The following is a 19,047-nucleotide window of genomic DNA, read 5'->3' as shown; positions in this document are numbered from 1 at the left end:
TCCCCATCACCACTCCACTCTCACCCCTGCCTCTCAGGCCCCCACCAACACCACCGCCCCCAGTCCAGCCCCCTGATCACCCCCAGGTCATTTCTACTGCCCTCGTGCCCCCAGCATGGGCATTCCTTAGCTCTCCCATCTCCCTGCTGTCGCCCCCGAGCCTGTTACCACTCCCCCCGCCATCACCCCCACCATCTCCACCATCAATGAATGAACATTTATTGAGCACCGACAAGTCCCAGACTCTCTACAAAACACACAGAAGGCGTGGCCCCACCCCGAGGGCCTCGGCCCCCCAGCAGAGCCCCCATGGGCTACACATGGTGGTGTGTGCAGCCTGGGCTAGGCTGGGGCTCGGGGCCTGGCTCTCAGTGCACCTGGAACCGGGTCCTGAGGCCTCAGCCAGGTTCCACTTGGGGGTGGGGTCACGTCACTTTCCTGAGAGCAGAACAAATAAATAATGGAGACGCGGGTCTGAGCCCCCGTGGACGGAGAGGCCCCAGCGTTGGCTTATGTGACTCCATGGGAGTGAGACAGGCGGCCGGGAGCCCTGCGCCCGGTAGGAGGCAGAGCTGGGGGCAGGAGCCTGGGGACCAGAGGGTGCTGGGGCCTCCCCGGTGTCTCCGCCGGCCCTCACCTCTGGGGGTCAAAGGAGTGTGTGGAGGGACACCCCGGGAGGCGCCTCTGAAATGCAGGTGGACTAGAAATGGGCAGGCGGAGGGGACGGGCTTAGGCTGCAGGTTGGAGACCCCGCCCCTGCCCGTGGCCCCTAGAGGGGGGCGTCATCAGTCCTCCACTTGGGGGGGTAACTCTGCTGGTGGCCATCACAGCTGGGGTTCCCCATGTTGTCCAGAGGCACCACCACCTCGTCCGGGTTCGAGTTCTTGTTCAGTTCCACCACACGTGGCACCACTGAGGACCAGCGATCTGCAGTGAGCACGAGGAGCAGGGATGAGGGTTGGCGGAGAAGGCACATGCATATATTGAGCGCCTACTGTGTACCAGGCACTCCACAGTGATCTAAAGGATTATGTATTATCATCCTCATTTTACAGAGGTGGAACTAGGGCTCAGAGAGGGTAAGGTGTCTGTCCAGGAGCACACAGTAAATGGGAGAATCAGAATTCAAGCCCAGATCAGAATGCCTGAGCACCCACGTCCCCTCCACTGTGTCTCAGGCACTCAGTGGAATGGGTGTGAGGAGCCCCAGCATTTGCGAGCAGCAAGGGAAACTCAGCGGGCAGCCCATCCGACCCTCCCATTCCACAGACGCGAACACTGAGCCCCAGAAAGGGGACAGGACTGCTCAAAGCAAATGAGTGGTGAGGATGGACCAGGGGCCCCCTCCACGCCCCAGGCTCTTCCCCACCTCCACTCACCCCTGCGGAGGCGGCCCACGGTGTGCGAGAAGCCATAATACTGGTAGCTCTCGTTCTTGCCCGGGTCCTCGTTAATGATGCCCAAGTTCTGGTTCCAGTGGGACCAGTTCACCTCGTCCACCCTGGCGGGGCCACAGCACAGAGAGGGTCAGGGGGAGCCCCCACCGAGGCAGCACCCGTCCCCGCCCCCCGGCACCCTCCCTGCTCCCTCCCCCAGCACATCCTCCTTTTTGTTTTTAATCGTGGTAAAATAATATAAAATTTGCCATTTTAACTATTTTTAAATATGCAATTCAGTGGCATTACCTATATTCCTAAGCTCATGCAACCATCACCACTATCTAGTTCCAAAACTTTTTCATCGCCCCAAACAGAAACTCTGCACCCACCAAGCAATAACTCCCCATTCTCCCTCCCGCCAGCCCCGGGTAAGCTCTGTTCTACTTTCTATCTCTGTGAATCTACCATTTCCGGACATTTCATGTAAACGGGATCATGCAGCACGTGGCCCTTTGTGTCCGGCTGCTTTCACTCAGCACAGTCTTGTCAAGGTTCATCCACGTTGTAGCACGTGTCCATGCTTTGTTCCTGTTTATGGCTGAGTAATATTCCATTGTACGGATGGACCACATTTTGCTTGTTCAGTCCTCTGCAGTGGACACCCTCTGTCTCGATCCTCTCTCTTCTTATTATTGGGACACCGTTGTAAAGTCAAGTTACAGCCTCTTGGGCACAAATTGGCTCAATATAATTTTTCCTTTTTAAAATTATGTTTTTGTTATTTTCATTCAACCTCCATATTTTGAGCAATTGTACATGTCAGGACCCAGCAAGGAAGACACATTCAATGTTCCCACTCCACAGATGAGGAACCCGAGGCTTGTTAACCTGCTTGTCCAAGGTCCCCAAGCCGATAAATTACAGAGTCAGGATCTGAACTCTGGATTCGAACTGAACAGGATAGAGCCGCTGGCCTATGGGGTGGCTGCTGTTAAGGTCCACACTTCACAGATGGGGAACTGACTCGGCCGGACTCCAGACGTCACGCTTGTGCTCTCTGCTGGCAATCACTTTACAAAGAATGCACCACCTTAAAAGATTCCTCGTGCATCTGGGAATGTCTCCACCCTGGAAGCTGCTGTTTCCTCAGTTTCCCCTTCCAGCCGAAGCTCACCCCGCTGTTCCATCAATAGAGGTGATGCTCTCAGATGGGCACCCCCTCCACCCCCAGCAAGGGACAGAGGAGCAGTCACACCAGCTGCTGTGCGGGTGCCCCAGTGTGTGTTGGGTGCCCACCAGGCACATCATACATGCTAACCCACACAGCTGGCCTGGGGAGGTGGGGGGGGGGGGGTGCTATCACTGACCCATTTCACAGATGAAGAAACCGAGGCCGAGAGTAAACCAACTTGCTCAAGATCACCCAGTGGAACCGAACTCTGGTCGGATCCCTGGGGGCCTCGGTGGCTCGGGAAGTTGCAATAGGCAGAAAACGCAAGGTGGCCTGAGCCACCAGGACGGGTCCACCGCCTCACCTGAAGCACCACCTGCGGTCCGGAGTGCCGTCCGAGCTCTTGCCCACGGTCACCATCTCGCCGGAGCGGAAGGCCTTCCTCAGGAACACGGGGAAGGAGCGCTCGATGTCCAGGATGGTGGTGGCCCACTGCAGGAAGGGGGAGTGGGGCAGGCCATTGGTGAGACAGAAACAACGGGACGGGCCGGGGCAGGCAGAGAACCAGGCTTTCCAGCTCCCACTGCCCCTAGAAACGGGTTAGAAACCCAAACACCCACAGAGGCCTGGCAGGAGAACAAAGGAGCGAAGCAGACCAGATGGAGGAATGCCACAGCCCGAGCCCCATGACACACGCACAGCAGTCACCATTCAGTGTTGGGAATCACCAGGGAGGGGTGGGGACTAGGGCAAACCAGGGGGCCCATGCACTCTCTTCCACCCGCGCTGCCAGGCAGGAATGCAGGCCTGCCTTGCCTGGCTTCTAAGTTTTCAAGAAAGGCCAGAAATCTGGCATTTTATAAGAAATCTCTTAATTATAAAATTTTGCATTAAATTTTTTAAAAATATCGTAATGCAGAAAAAATAAATCTTTGCTGGTCAAATCCAGTCCACGGGCTGCCAGTTTGCATCTTATGAGTTACACTCAGTGGGGAAACTGAGGCTCGGGGAAGTAAGCAGTGTGGGTCAAGGTGAAGAGCAGGTCCAGATGTTTCGCTGAGCCCCACACCTGGCAGGATGATCCTGGGTTTTTTTCTCACTGCACCATTTCCTTGAAGGGTAGGTGCTCATTTCTGGACCTTGTGATGGCACCACTGACTGTGAACCATGAGGTTCGTGAACGGCACGTGGCCCAGGTGGGTGGGGACCCCCAGGGCCTCTGCTTCTTAGGATTGCATAGGAACCTTCAGGAAGCAAGGGCAGCAGCTCCCCTGGGCCAACGAGGCCCACGTCCACGTCGGCTTCTCCTCTGTGACGGAGCACGCTCAGGAAGCTATGCCTGGGCTGGTGGAAGCCCCTCTGATGAGAATATGGGGTCGCCTATACCCACGCCAGCCTCGTCTCTTGGGCCGCGGTGGGGCACAGAAGCTGTCCCCGGCTCAGCGAGGGAGCCCTGCTGCAATGCTGATGCTCTCTGAGCACCTCCTGCACCAACAGAGCTCCCTCAGGGGTGCTGGGGAAGCCGACTGTGTCCTGCGAGCTGGACCACAAGGTGAACCTAGACCACTGCTGATGGCCAGGCAAAAAGCCACCTGGACATGCACCAGGCAGCTCTGGGAAGCGGGCAGCAGCCTTCAATGCCCATTTTACAGACAGGGAAGTGGAGGCAAAATGAGATGACGCGGCTGGCCCAGAGCAGAGGCTGAGGGGGTGTGGTGGGTCAGGTCTCCCCATCTTGGAAGGAGAAGGGCGGCTGGCGGGGTGGCGATGGGAGTCCCAGGGCCTCACCTGCAGCTTCCAGATGTGCTTGCTCTCCTTGGAGACCTGGCCCACCGTCTCCCCCATGAGGGCGATGAGCATGTTGAGGAGAAGCACGAAGGTGAGGATGATGTAGGTGACAAGCAGGATGATGAAGACCACGGGGTACTTGGTGCTGCTCAGCATCTCCAGGTCGCCCATGCCGATGGTCAGCTTGAAGAGGTCCAGGAGGAAGGTGCTGAAGGTCTCGCTGTCGCGGCACGAGGGGTAGGTGGGCACCGTGCAGTTGGTGTGGTCCTCGTTGCACACCTTCATGTTGGCGCACGGGTTCAGGAGGGAGACCAGGGCTGCGGGAGGTGACAGTGGCCGAGCGTGAGGATGCAGGCTGAGAGGTGGGAGCATCAATCCCATTTGATGGAGGGCAAAGCTGAGGCTTGGCGAGGAGAGAGCAGCAGCCCACGGTTACCCAGCCCGTCAGCCAAGCCCAAGGTCGAACCCGGGTCCTCCGGGATCCAAAGCCTTTGCTCTTCCCACAAACTCTTGCTAATAGGGAAGAGCTTCCCAGGGTCTGGTCCAGTGGTCCTCGACCTGGGCCAGTTCTTCCCCCAGGGGACATCTGGCAATGTCTAGAGACATTTTCGGTTGTCACAATTGGCGGGGCTGTGCCGCTGCTGACACCCCGTGGGTGGAGGCCAGGGATGCTGCTCAGCATCCCACTGTGCACAGGGCAGCCTCCACCACAAAGAATGACCCGGCCCCAAACAGCAACTGTGCCAAAGCCGAGAATCCCTAATCCAGCCCGTCATCCTTAGAGGTCTTGGGAGCCTGGAACGCGAGCATTCCGGGGGCAGATTCTCTCTCATGCTCCTGTTTCCTGGCCCACACCAGCTCCGAGAGGAAGAGTGGAAGCCGAAACGAGGTACCAGTCCTGATCGTCCCAGAAGCCGTGCTGGCTACGGCCCTGCCCCCTCCAGACATCACAAACTGATCACTGTGCTCATCCCCTCCCACGAAGCCCAGGCGAAGCCTCAGAGGCCTTCTCAACACGGTTCAGCAGCAACAACCTGCCTCTAAACCAGCCTGGGCAGGGAGCATGAGGAGGCTGAGCCCCTTCCGTCAGTGGGGCACAGACTGTCACAGTGCCTTCAAGCCGGAAATACAGTAAGTAGGTTTCAAGTCATAGGAGAACGCTATTCTATCATGTAGTAGCTGCTGAAACACGTGCTGCGAAGGATTCTGAGACCTTGTCTGGGCTCATCAGAAAAATCGTTCTGTGATCCATTAGCAATGTCTGCTATGGGCACAAAAGTGGGGAACATGGGCATGCGTGTCATGTTTATGTCATATCAGCCTCAGACTGGAGATTTAGTGGCCCCCAGCAGGTGAAGCCCTGGGACCAAGCTGACCGCTAAGTTGCTACTTTAACCCCTAAGCTTCTGCCTTTTTCTAAAATTAGGACTGCAGGAGGGCTGGACTCCTAAAGCCATTACGGAACGCTTGACACTGTCTAGTTCTTCCCAGTCCTCTCCGTGGAGGGGACAGACGTACCCTGTCCCTGTCTCCCCAGCCATGGCTACAGTTCCGCTTCCCCACAATAACTCATGCAGGGCCTCAGCACCATCTGGGTTAAAATAGCACCATCATCAGATTTCTGCTTCAGTGCTGGTCCCTAGACCAACCTCTCAGATGCGAATGTGGCCTGGGGAAGCCTGAGTTGGCCACTCCCTTTTGGATGTTGGGCATTGGATGGCAGATCACCCATCCATTGAGAACCAGCCCAATGGCTTGGTGAGTGTCCTCATCCCTGGTCCTTCCCCCATGGCCTGTGCCACTGAGGTCCCATAGCCTCATGACGTCATGGAGAAGGCATACACTGGAGGGGGCCAGGACTGAGCTTTACAAAAGACCTGGGCTGGTAGATTCTTTATTAAAATTCACCATTCCCTGCATCCACGCCCCTTCAGTGTGGCCTTGCAGCATCCTCCATCAAGAGGGAGCATCTATTTCCCCACCCTTTGAACAAGGGTGGCCCTGAGACTGGCTTTTGCCCATAGAGTATGGCAGAAGTGATGCTGTGCCAGGCCATGACCTTGAACACTTCCACTCACATTCTAGGAACCCGCAGACCGTCATGTGAACAAGCCCAAGCCTGCCGACTGGAGGATGAGTGACCATGGGGAAGAGAGCAAAGTCACCCACTGAGGCCACCTCAGCTGGACGAGTCAGCCGGCAGCCAGCCCGCCAGCTGCCCACAGACACAGGGGCCCTTCAGGATTAGCAAATCTGGCCCAGGTCAGCACAACCCCCCGGATGACCCATAGACCTGGGAGCAATAATAAACGGCAGTGATTTTAAACCACTAATTTTGGGTGGCTTCTTTTGCAACAATGTCTAACACAGTTTTACCCTTTCCTAGCATTTGAACTTGGGCAAGTTATTTAACCTTTCTAAGCCTCAGTTTCCTTATCTGTAACAGGGCATCATAAAGGCACTCACCTTACCGACTTGTTGGCAGGATTAAATCAGGCGGGGATGGGAAAGGACAGCCCAGTGCCTCGTTCTCAGCGACAACTCAGCAAACACCTTTTCCTCCACCCATCACGGCCGCCGGTCCAGCCCTTGCACCACCCCGCCAGCCCCCCGGGCGCCCCGGGCTCACCTGAGGCGTAGCCAATCATGAAGAGCAAGTAGACCAGCAGGAAGCGGAAAAGATCTTTGAAGAGGATCTGTAGACCCCAGCGGGATTGTGGAGGCAGAGTTAAGACACATGGTTTCCCGCTTCCCAACTCCTCCACCCCAGATCTTTCCAGCTGCACCCTTGCCCCTCCCCGAGGTCCAGGCCCTGCTGCGGCCCCCACGGCGCCCCACATCCTCAGGTCCGAGGGCACCGTCTGCACACGTAAGATGTGCGTCGGGGGGGTGTGGCTCCCTCCAGGAACACAATCCGGAGGGTCCCCCGGCCCATACCTTCTGGATCATGATGCTATAGGTCCCCGTCAGCTTCAGCCCGCGGGTGAAGTAAAGGGCGTTCATCCAGCCCAGGACCAAGGCAAAGACCATGACGGCCAGGTAGGCCTCAATCCCCGCCAGGTAGAGGGCTGCCGAGACAATCACCAGCACGGAGTAGATGAAGCTAAGGGCAGCAGAGACCACGAGAGGGGGCAGAGGGGACAATGAGGCCCTGGAGGCGGAGACATGCTCCCAAGCCCTCCAGGGTACCAGGACACCCGAATGCCTTCTAGACCCCCAGAAGGGGACAAAGTGGATTCACTGGGTTCCCCAGCATTCTGTTAACCAAAATGCTCAATTAATTGGCAATTACTGTGTGTGTAATGGCCTTGAGGCCCTACAAGATCCCAAAGAGATGCCCTTTGGAATTGCTAGAGAAAGATGCAGTGGTGTTTGGTGGAGATTTTGTGGCTTGGTGAATTTCATTGTTCTCTACCTCTAAGGGAAAGGGAAAAGATGTAGCACATGTACATCAACTCATCCTATGCCCCAGGCAGACATCATTAATCGAGCACAGCACTCTTTCCCACTAAACACAGCCACAGCCTCAAGATTCTTCTCAACATGGCACTCCAGGCATACATTAGCAGTCGATCACCAGCATAAGTGGTTAAATTATTTCTATCCATGGTGCATATGGTAACTTTCTAGCAACCAGAATCTTGCTTTAGCCTGAAGACCCTATTGCTTGACATTGGCCTTGTCCCGACTTTGGGCTACAGCTGTTTGGGCTGGTTGAGTTCACGCCTCATAGAGTCACCCCCCCACCCCAATCTGAATGATGTCCCAGCCCAACCCAGAAGCCGCCAGCCCAGGCACCTGTACTCACTAGAGTAGCTGGAAGGAGCCATCGATGAAGAGAGAATTCACCCCAGGGCATTTCTTCATGAACAAGTCTTTGATCTGTAAGAGGGGAGGAGGCACGTGGGGTGGAGCCGTCAGGAGTGCAGAGGGGAGGTAGAAGGGGGAACTGAGAGGAGAAGGAAGAGAGGAGGAGAGGGGAGCCAAAAGAGGTGGAGGAAGAGGAGAGGAGGAGGAGGACGGGCAGGCTGGTGGGGTTGGGGGCCAAGCACTCACGTTGGTGAAGAAGAACAGGACCCCGGTGAACAGCGTGATGATCTCGCCGGCCAGCCTCAGGTAGTCCACCGTGGTGCGGTAAGGGTATGGCGGCTGGGGGACAGGGGCACACAGGTCCTCACCAGCCCCTCCAACATCTGGCCCCAGATCCATATGTTCCCCCATGCCCCAAACATCTGGATCCTGTGGGGCCTCCTCCCTCCCCCTCCTCCGCCAGGCGTTGGGGAGCACCTCCCCATCCTGTTCCTGTCTTCTGCAGCCCCTCCCTCTCCGGGCCCAGGAGGACCGGCTGTGCCCCAGTGCCTGCCCGGCTCACGGTCACTCACAGTGCCCTCCAGCGGCTGGTAGTAGGCGGTGAGGGTGAAGATGACCATGGCGCACAGATAGGAGACCACATTGATGTAGAAGGAGACAGCCCCGAACTTGCGCCACTTGTCCCTCAGCAGTTCGTTGATGGGCTCCACAGCCAGCATCTCGTGGCGGTTCTGTAGGGGGTCACGGGCCGCCTTCTCAACATGGGGGATCCGGACGGGCTGACTCCAGCACCCCTTCCCCCACTTCCTCCTCCGAACCCATTCTTGAGCGCACTCAAGGACTCGCAGGGGACTGGATAGGGATTCAGAATCAGCCCCAATCTCCCGGGCTCAGCATTTGAGGCTCTGCTCAATTCTGCCTCAACTTACCCTTCAGCCTGTTCTAGACTCGTGGAACCCAGAGCCGGAAAGCTCCTTAAAGAACATCTATTCTCGTGGTTCCCAAACTCCAATCTGTGGATGGTACTGAGCTGCTGGCAGCAAAATCACCTAAGTACCTTGCTAAAAATATAAACCCCTGGGCTCCAACCTCAGAAATTCTGATTCTGGAAGTGGGAGTGGGAAACTCAGCCCAAGGATGATAAACACTTGACTCAGCACAATGTTCCAATTCTGAACCCAGGGCAGACATCAATAATGGAGTCCTGCACAGTAGTTCTCTATTCAATTCCCCAGGCAGACTCTACCAATCAATCAGTTTGCACGAGACATACTAAACCTCCAGCCACCCCTAATCTAAATCAAATCGGTCCCTAATTTCAAAGATGAAGGAAGTGAGCTTCAGCAAGGGAAGGCATCTGTCCAGGCTAACAGAGCAGGGCTGGAAGGGAGACCTTCTGTACCCAGGCCCCAGCATTTTCTGCCCCATTTGTATAGCATGCTGTCCCTTTAATGACTTGAGTTTTCTTTATAATCCCAGATCTGTGCAACGATGTAGCCAGAAAGATGCGACTGCAGTGTTACTCTGACAGCTAAATGCAGAAACAAACCCAAATGACCAAGAAGAGAGGAATGGTTAATTAGAATGTGGTACATTTACACGCAGCCATGATATTCCAGGAGAACATTTAATGGTGCAAAACGATGTTCGCAAAAACTACTAAGTGAAAAAAAGAGCTTTCAAAACTTCATGTAACGACTACTAATGATAATAGCTGACACATAACCTTTACTCTGTGCCAGGCTGTTCTAAAACGAACTCATTTGCTCCTCCCAACGACCCGATGGGATAGGCTCTATCCTTATCCTCATGTTACAAAAGAGAGAGCCAAGACTCAGAGAGGTTGGAGCACTTGTCCTGAGTCACACAGCAGGCACGTTACAGAGCCAGGATCCTGACCCAGTCCTCTTGTCTCTGAAGCCTGACCCTTACAATCCTCCCATTTCCCCCAGTGCCAGACGCCTAGGCCCCTCCCCGGCTGTCAGCTGCACCCCTCTTTCCCCGGGCCCCGCCCCCTGCCCTGGCGCCCACCTCGATCTTGCTGTTGTACACCAGGATCTCCAGCACGGAGGCCTCCTCCCCGCACGTGTCCAGGGAGGAGAGGTCGTAGAGTGAGGAGTACACCGGCCCGTAGGCCCAGTCCTTGAACTTGCGAGACAGGTGCCTCGTGTCCTCGTCCGTCACCTCCCGGCGGATGATGTGCTGGAAGACCTGCGTGGGAGGGAGGGGGGTCAGGGCTCCCGGAGAGGACCCCGCTGCTCGTCGCTCTCATCGGAGGGGCACGTGGTGCCTCCCGGGAGAGCGGGACGGAGGGGAGGGAGGGGGGTCAGGGCTCCCGGAGAGGACCCCGCTGCTCGGTCCCTCTCATCGGAGGGGCCCCGGGGGCGCTGCAGCCCAGCACGTGGTGCCTCCCGGGAGAGCGGGATGGAGGGGAGGGAGGGGGGTCAGGGCTCCCGCAGAGGACCCCGCTGCTCGTCGCTCTCATCGGAGGGGCCCCGGGGGCGCTGCAGCCCAGCACGTGGGAGGGAGGGGGGTCAGGGCTCCCGGAGAGGACCCCGCTGCTCGGTCCCTCTCATCGGAGGGGCCCCGGGGGCGCTGCAGCCCAGCACGTGGGAGGGAGGGGGGTCAGGGCTCCCGGAGAGGACCCCGCTGCTCGGTCGCTCTCATCGGAGGGGCCCCGGGGGCGGCTGCAGCCCAGCACGTGGTGCCTCCCGGAGAGCGGGATGGAGGGGAGGGAGGAGGGTCAGGGCTCCTGGAGAGGACCCCGCTGCTCGGTCGCTCTCATCGGAGGGGCACGTGGTGCCTCCCGGGAGAGCGGGATGGAGGGGAGGGAGGAGGGTCAGGGCTCCCGGAGAGGACCCCGCTGCTCGCTCTCATCGGAGGGGCCCCGGGGGCGCTGCAGCCCAGCACGTGGTGCTTCCCGGGAGAGCGGGATGGAGGGGAGGGAGGAGGGTCAGGGCTCCCGGAGAGGACCCCGCTGCTCGGTCGCTCTCATCGGAGGGGCACGTGGTGCCTCCCGGGAGAGCGGGATGGAGGGGAGGGAGGAGGGTCAGGGCTCCTGGAGAGGACCCCGCTGCTCGGTCGCTCTCATCGGAGGGGCACGTGGTGCCTCCCGGGAGAGCGGGATGGAGGGGAGGGAGGAGGGTCAGGGCTCCTGGAGAGGACCCTGCTGCTCGCTCTCATCGGAGGGGCCCCGGGGGCCGCTGCAGCCCAGCACGTGGGAGGGAGGGGGGTCAGGGCTCCCGGAGAGGACCCCGCTGCTCGGTCGCTCTCATCGGAGGGGCCCCGGGGGCCGCTGCAGCCCAGCACGTGGGAGGGAGGGGGGTCAGGGCTCCCGGAGAGGACCCCGCTGCTCGGTCGCTCTCATCGGAGGGGCCCCGGGGGCGCTGCAGCCCAGCACGTGGGAGGGAGGGGGGTCAGGGCTCCCGGAGAGGACCCCGCTGCTCGGTCGCTCTCATCGGAGGGGCCCCGGGGGCCGCTGCAGCCCAGCACGTGGTGCCTCCCGGAGAGCGGGATGGAGGGGAGGGAGGGGGGTGCCGGGCCCTTTCTTGTGGCATTGTCATTCCTGCCATCCTGGTTTACAGATGAGCAACGCAGCCTCAAGAAGGGTGTCCCCTGAGGCCACACGGGCGGTCAGCTGAAGCCAGGCTGAACCCAGGCCAGCCCTGAAAGTCTGAATTGGAATGAATATCTTCTTTATGTAATTAAAACAGCAACTAGACAACCTCATGAATATGTTAATTCTAGTAATAATTATCATATTGGGCCCTTCCCATACCACTGCGACTATCTTTCGCTTAGACATAGGGAAACTGAGGAACAGAGAGGGGGTGGGGATTGCCCAAGGCCACACAGTTTCGAAGAGCAAAGCCAGAATTTAAAGCCAGGCCTTTCCCACGGCTCCAGGACTCAGGAATCAATTACAATTTCAGTAACTTCGCTATATTTTCAAAGCGCAATAATAACCCCCACTCTCTACTCATCCTGGGCTCTTTATTAAGAGCTTGAAGTGGAGCATCTTGTTTAGTTGTCAGAACCACACGATCCCACAGGGCACTATTATTATCCCATTTTGCAGACGGGGAAACTGAAGCACAGAGAGGCAGGTGAGATGCCTGAGGTCACACGCTGGGAAGCGGTAGAGCCAGGCGGTGGGCCCAGGTGGGGCTGACTCCGGAGCACTCCAGGTTGGGTTCTCAGCCAGGGCAATGGTGCCCCCAGGGACAATCTGGCCATGCCTGGAGACATTTTTAGTTGTCACAAGTGGTGGGGGTCCTCCTGGCATCTAGCCGGTTGAGGCCAGGATGCCACTAAACATCCTACAATGCACAGGACACCCCCCATCCTAGAACCATCCAGCCCCAAATGTCAGTAGTCTCCAGGCTGAGAAATCCTGCCATAGACCCTGTGCTGTGAGGTCCAGAGAGGGGAAGGAACTGGGCAGGGCCACTCAGCAGGTTAGGGCTGAGTCATGACACCAACAGTGGAGTGTACGGGAGTACAGCAGGGCTGCAGCCTTGGGACTCAGTTTTACATCAGCGGCTTGTCCTAGCTGGTGGGAGTCGGGCGTGAGCATCCATGCGGTGGGATGAGGACAGAGGCTCTGGGATGAAGTTGAGTAGCGTGGCTGAACAGTAGGGAGCCAGAGCAGACTCTTGAGCTGGGACAGCTGCACACTGGGGTTGGCGTGATGGGAGGGGGTGTGCATATTAATAATAATGAATACCAGCAGCAGCCCCTCCTGTGTGTGTGTATGTGTGTATTTGTCTATGTGTGTATGTGCAGTGGGGTGGGGCAGCCGTGCCCCCCGGCCCCACACTCACCCCAATCTTGCCCGTCTTGGCGGCCATCATGAGGGGCGAGAGACCGTCGTTGTTGAGCACGGCCTCCAGGTTGCTGTCGGGGAAGAGGCGGGCGCACTTGAGCAGCAGGAGGTCGTACATCTTGGTGACGAACTTGGTGTTCTCGCGGGTGTTGTCGGCGATGGCCACCAGCGCGTGCAGCACCGTGTTGCCGCGCGAGTCCTGCCGCCGCATGTCGGCCTTCTTGTGGGGGTTCTCCGTCAGGTAGTTGACGATGTGGGGCTGGTTGGTGCAGGCAGCCAGCGACAGGGGCAGCTCACCTGGAGGCGGCGTGGGTTGGGGAGCTCAGTGGGGGGGGGCCCAGGGCGGGGCTCGGCCTGCGGATGCTCGGGGCACAGCCACCAGGACACTGGACGCGGCGCCAATGGTCACATGTACGTGTCCCCTGGTGATGACACGTTTCTGTGGGTGATGCTGGGGGGATGGTGTGGCTCTTTGGGGGCATGGCCACACGATCTGGAGGCCACGAGGGACTCTTTAAGGACTTTGTCCCTGAACCCCACAGAACATGTGCCTTTATTAAGCAGGGGTGAAATTCAAAATCTTTCACTGGTCCAAGTGGGACATGGTGGTGGCCCTTTAGTCTCAGCAATCCGACCGTTGGTCCCAGCTTAAGTTGGATTAAAGGGTGCATTTGATAAGATGTGGGGCTGACACCCCATCACGACCCTAGGGGTTCTCATGATGCCCATTGTACAGATGGGGAAGCTGAGGCTCAGGGAAGCGAGCTCATGCTCTGTTCCTCAAAGGCGAGACCTCAGGGACAGAGACCAGCACACGGTCTGTGTACGGGGCGCCATCTGGGTCCGTGGCCAGGGCGGCCCTGGGCGTCTGGGGAGGGGTCAGGGCTGCGGACATCACCATGCAGCCCCCAGCCCCCAGCTTCTCCTCTAGGTGCCCCCAAGCCCCACCAGGCCCCTCCTCACCAAAGTAGAAGTAGCCCCCTTCATCCTTGGGCTGGAAGAAGCGACCCCGGGCCTGGGCGTGGACATCAGCTCCCTGGGCCACCAGGAGCTCCACGTAGTGCTTGCAGCGGCGCTCGATGGCGATGTGCAGGGCAGTCTGACCTGGGGAGGGGGTGGGGGACAGTTACGGGGGCTCCGTCAGGGCAGAGACCCGCCCGGCTTGAGGGGGGTGGGTGCAGAGTGTGGAAACCGAGTGGAGGCTGCAGCGGAGGCCAGAGCCCCAGCCGGCCCCAGCCGAGGGCAGCCAACGGACCCGCAGACGCTCCCCGGATGGAGGGTCGATGCATCAAGTCCTGGATCTGCTGCCTCGGGGAAGCAGAATTTTAAGCTCAAAGGACATTCAACTTGTACGATCCCAAATCTGGGAACTTTTTAGCCTCACAAGAGTCTAACTGTAGAGGAAAAAGCAGCATGGGGGTCTCACAGAATTTTGGACTCAGGATATAAAGTCCACAGGCTGAATCTTCATATCCCGGAATCCAAAAGGTCAAGCCTGATTCACAGACCTCAGAATTTAGAACCGGGGACCCAGGACTCGTGACACCTCTGCCTCTTAGAGCTGTTGGCTCAGAGAACTGTTATCCTACACCCTGGGGGCCTCCGGGCCCACAGCATCTTAGGTTCAGAATTCCAGGTTCACGGGTCATTAGCCTCAGTGCATCTGAGGATCTTGGAACCTTTGATTCTGAAACGGAACATCCAAGTTGAAAGGGGTAGTTATTGCTCCTCCATTCATTCATTCATTCATTCACTCAACAATCAGTTCCTGGGTACAAGCTGGCGCCTAGGGCCCAGACTCAAGCTCTTGGGGCTCAGACAGAGGATGGTGCCCGCCGCCCCCGCGTCACCTGCCGGGCCCACCTCGGTAGTAGATGTCGCGGAAGGGCGAGTTGATGAACTCGCGCATGTTGCCGGTGCGCTCGGCGATGTCCAGCAGCACGGGGATGGTGTTGTTGTGGCCGTGGCTCAGGTTCAGCAGGGCCTTGGGCAGGCAGGTCTTCCCCGTGGACGGCTCTGCGGGGAGAGACGTGCAGGCTGAGGGCTGCTCAGGGGTGGCCCGGCAGGGGACAGGGGCCTGGGCGGGGAGCCAGAGGTCCTGGCCGTGTCACACCTCCTCTCTGAGCCTCTTCCCTGTCTGCCTCCGTGGTACCGAGAGGGTCAAATGAACTCAGGCGGGCAGTAGTTCTTAAAAATGTGGGACGCCGCACATCCTACTCCTGCATCTCCCACTCCATCCCACTCCTGCATCTCCCACATCTCACAGAGAGATCAGGATTTACCAAAACATATCTAAAGGGAATTTAAAAAATCAAACATGGGTTAACAAAGCCAATCATGTCGTCTGCAGGACTTCTCAGAGCCTTTAATATGCTAACGGAGACTATGAACCTCTGAAAGCCAGACACAGCACGCGCAGCCTAGGCCCACCTGTTGGAACATAGATCTTTTTTCCCATGAAGCATTGAAACTAGTGTGCCAGAAGGAAGCAGAGGGGGTACAGTGTTCCCCAAGGTGTGGACTGCCTGCCAGGGGGGACGTGAATTACCGTAGGAGGGACGGGAGAGGATGTCGGGGACTCCCCCGACGCAGCAATGGCAACACTGAAGGCCCGCTCAGGGCAAGGTTTTATCCCATCGCCAAATCTCTCTCAAGAAGTCCGGCTCCAATTGGTCCTAACAGACCCTCAGCACCGCCCACTGATGCTTGCTAATGTCGTTTTGCAATTTCCTTTCGCTTGCAGTAATGTTTATGGTTACAGGAGGTGATTTATATCTTAAAGAGCAAGTCAATGAAAAGAGAACTCCCCTGTGAATTAGGGACAGGCCAAAATGGTGCTGGGGAACCGGGAATGGCCCGATGCAAGGACAGGATCGGGAATGGCCCTGATTAGGATGGGGTGGGAGATGCAGGAGCGGGACGGGGAGATGCAGGAGCGGGACGGGGAGATGCAGGAGCGAGACGGGGAGATGCAGGAGCGGGACGGGGAGATGCAGGAGCGGGACGGGGAGATGCAGGAGCGGGACGGGGAGATGCAGGAGTGGGTCGGGGTGGGAGATGCAGGAGTGGGACAGGGAGATGCAGGAGTGGGTCGGGGTGGGAGATGCAGGAGTGGGACGAGGAGATGCAGGAGCGGGATGGGGAGATGCAGGAGCGGGACGGGGAGATGCAGGAGTGAGACGGGGAGATGCAGGAGTGGGTCGGGGTGGGAGATGCAGGAGTGGGACAGGGAGATGCAGGAGTGGGTCGGGGTGGGAGATGCAGGAGTGGGACGGGGAGATGCAGGAGTGGGTCGGGGTGGGAGATGCAGGAGTGGGACGGGGAGATGCAGGAGAGGGTCGGGGTGGGAGATGCAGGAGTGGGACGGGGAGATGCAGGAGTGGGTCGGGGTGGGAGATGCAGGAGTGGGATGGGGCGGGAGATGCAGGAGTGGGACGGGGAGATGCAGGAGTGGGTCGGGGTGGGAGATGCAGGGGTGGGTCGGGGTGGGAGATGCGGGAGTGGGCTGTAGTGCCCGCTCTAGAGCCAGGCACCTTGGGGCTCAATCCTGTCTTTGCCTCTGATTTCTGTGCGATCTTTACTCTGCTACAGTTTCCTTTCTAGCAAATTGAGCCCAAAAAAGGAAATCAATGAGCCAACAGATGTTTCTCTGAGTCCAGTGACAGGCAGACAGGAGCCGGCGGACAGGATCGCTCAGACTGCTGCCATTGTAATTCCAGGGGGGCTGCTTGACATCCTCTCTCTGGACGCCAGGAATCAGTGGAGAGTGATTGAAAGATTCGCGGAGACCTGAACCCCAGGCCCAGAGCCCTGGCGTGAGGCTACGTGGACCAGCTTTGTCCCAGGCTGCCTCCCGCAGGGCCCCTGGCACCCAGCCCTGAGTTGACACCAGGTAACTGCTTCTTGAATGAATAATGGACTCCAGTCCCCCATCTGCTAATGGGCAGGGAGCTGCCCCAGTGCTGGCCAAGGCCCTGGGGGATTCTGTCCACACTCAGCTCTCCCAGATGGCATATGTCCCCCTCTCAGAGAAGGGTGTCCCCAGCCAGCTAAAAACCTTTGTGTCACCTTTGTGCTTGTCCTCCTTTCTCCCCTACATCCACCCTCCAGCACGTACTATCGATTTTACCTCCTGTTTCTCCAATCCCTCCACCACTCTCCATCTCTGCTGTCACCACCCTGGTCCAGCCACAATCTCTCTTGCCTGCCCAAGACGCTTGTCTGGTTTTTCCCAGCCTCTCTGATTTCCTTCAATCCACTTTCCACATAGCAGCTGGAGTGGTCACCCCAGAGCAACGACTCTGATCATGATGAGCCACAGGGCCTTTGCATATGCTATCCCTTCACATCCTTCCTCCTTTTTTCACCTGGTTAACTGCAATTCATTCAGACTCAGCTCAAGTGTCACCTCCTCCAGGAAGCTCTCCCAGGTTTTCCTGACTAGGTCAAATCCTCTGATACAGCCTCTTGTTGACACACTACAGTTTGCCACTGTGTATTTATTTCTGGGATTGCTTGATCAATGTCAGTCTCACGAGGAGACTGTGAAAAACTTGAGGACAAGGCCATGGCTGCTTCGCTCACCATTGCTCGCCCCATGCCAAGAGCAGCTCCTGACACTTGGTGGGTGCCCAATAACCATTTGTTGAGTCAATAAACATTCAGTGAAGGGACGAGGTGGGCACCACAGGAAATTCCGAACCACGGGTAACCCCAAGTGGTTTGTGCGGGCTACGGTACTAGCCCTGAATTTGGGTTTCCGCAGTCCCAGACCCGGGCTATAGCAGGGTGGCGGGCTGCCAGCCTGGGTCCGGGGATGAGAGGCCGAACAGCATCTTCCCAGAAATGGGGACATGCAGTTCCACGACTCAACCACCAGGTGGCGAAGTGGCTCTGCCCAGGGGGCTGTTGGAGGGAGGGGCCCTAAATTAACGCCAAATTGGAGGCTGTCAAATTTTGGGGTCTCAGGGAGGGAGGGTGAGGGGGTGTCACTGACTCCCCTGAGTATCAGATGAGCTCATGGGCCTCTGGCTAGAAAAACAGGCAGGAGCGGATCCAGGTTTTGCGGGGCCTGAAGCCTACACAATTTGGGGGTCCTGTTTATGAAAACGAACACAATTATGAGTTCAAAATTAGGTCCAGGGCCTTAGAAGGGGCCAGAATAAACGAGGGGCACGAGCTTAATTAATGGGTCTCACGGCAAACCCCTCTCTACACAGGCACCATTCTCTACAGTTTCAGGGACCCCCAAGCCTGTCTTGGAGGCTCCCCCTGGGCTCATGCACAGAAACGCACTCGCCTGGGGGCTCCCGGTCCAGGCTAAGAGCCCCCCACTCGGTCCTGCCTTCAGTAGAAGCCGGAATCCCTGGCAAGCCCAGCCTGGCGCTGCTCTACTCTGCTAAGGGCACAGGTACCAGGTCCCCACTTCACCGGGGTTCGCTCTGCCCCAAGGCTCCCCACGTATGAACTCGGGGGCCAGGCGGGGCCATTTGGCCAGGGCTTAAATGTGGGTTATCTCCAAGTAAGATTATTCACACCATCACTGAGACACTCTGAGGGTAGAGGGGACCCACCCCCAACAATGCTACACTTGTGCCCCAAACAAGGGGCCACATCATCTGGCGGGCACCCTGAGTGAATATTTTTTATAAATCCGGTAATTCTCTTCCGACAGACACAACGATCCTGCACTGTACCGTTCTGGTGTTCAACGAATCCGGTTGATAAAGGTCTACAGTCTACGTGAAAAATAGACCTCAGGCTCGGCCACCCTGTTTTGGCACTTAATGTCCTTGAAGTCCCTGAAGTCAAACAATGGCCCCTGGACATCGCGGACGCTTCATCAGCCCCGAGCTGTAGACGGCGGCCGGCCTTCCGGGGACAGGCCCTCCTTTGCAGCAAGTGCCACCATGCCTGACATCTTAGACTGATTTGTGGGGCCATCTGGCATTACCCCCAGTTCACAGACGAGGAAACCGCAGCTCACAGAGTCCACGCATCCCCTATGTGGGGGAGGTGAGATGTGAACCCACATGGTAGACTCTGCTTACCCATAGTGCTAACCTTTTCAGAAA

The 19,047-nt window shown here is 57.7% G+C and overlaps 1 protein-coding gene across 1 annotated transcript in view; it reads right to left on the bottom strand.

The window, feature by feature from the left end:
* Positions 1-203: 203 nt before the first annotated feature.
* TRPV4 (transient receptor potential cation channel subfamily V member 4) overlaps positions 204-19,047 on the bottom strand; it is a 38,024-nt gene continuing 19,180 nt past the window's right edge. Inside the window, exons 4-16 of the mRNA XM_070275313.1 lie at positions 14,837-14,989; positions 13,937-14,077; positions 12,972-13,270; positions 10,180-10,359; positions 8,721-8,879; positions 8,395-8,487; positions 8,147-8,220; positions 7,276-7,441; positions 6,968-7,034; positions 4,339-4,655; positions 2,915-3,042; positions 1,380-1,501; positions 204-927 (exon numbers count right to left, since the gene is read on the bottom strand). Coding sequence (XP_070131414.1) covers positions 770-927; positions 1,380-1,501; positions 2,915-3,042; positions 4,339-4,655; positions 6,968-7,034; positions 7,276-7,441; positions 8,147-8,220; positions 8,395-8,487; positions 8,721-8,879; positions 10,180-10,359; positions 12,972-13,270; positions 13,937-14,077; positions 14,837-14,989 — 2,057 coding nt within the window. The 3' untranslated portion in view covers positions 204-769. The remainder of the gene's footprint in view (positions 928-1,379; positions 1,502-2,914; positions 3,043-4,338; positions 4,656-6,967; positions 7,035-7,275; positions 7,442-8,146; positions 8,221-8,394; positions 8,488-8,720; positions 8,880-10,179; positions 10,360-12,971; positions 13,271-13,936; positions 14,078-14,836; positions 14,990-19,047) is intronic.

The sequence above is a fragment of the Equus caballus genome, chromosome 8 (assembly GCF_041296265.1).
Source record: "Equus caballus isolate H_3958 breed thoroughbred chromosome 8, TB-T2T, whole genome shotgun sequence".
Taxonomy (NCBI): Eukaryota; Metazoa; Chordata; class Mammalia; order Perissodactyla; family Equidae; genus Equus; species Equus caballus.
This window is presented reverse-complemented; position numbering and strand designations above follow the sequence as displayed.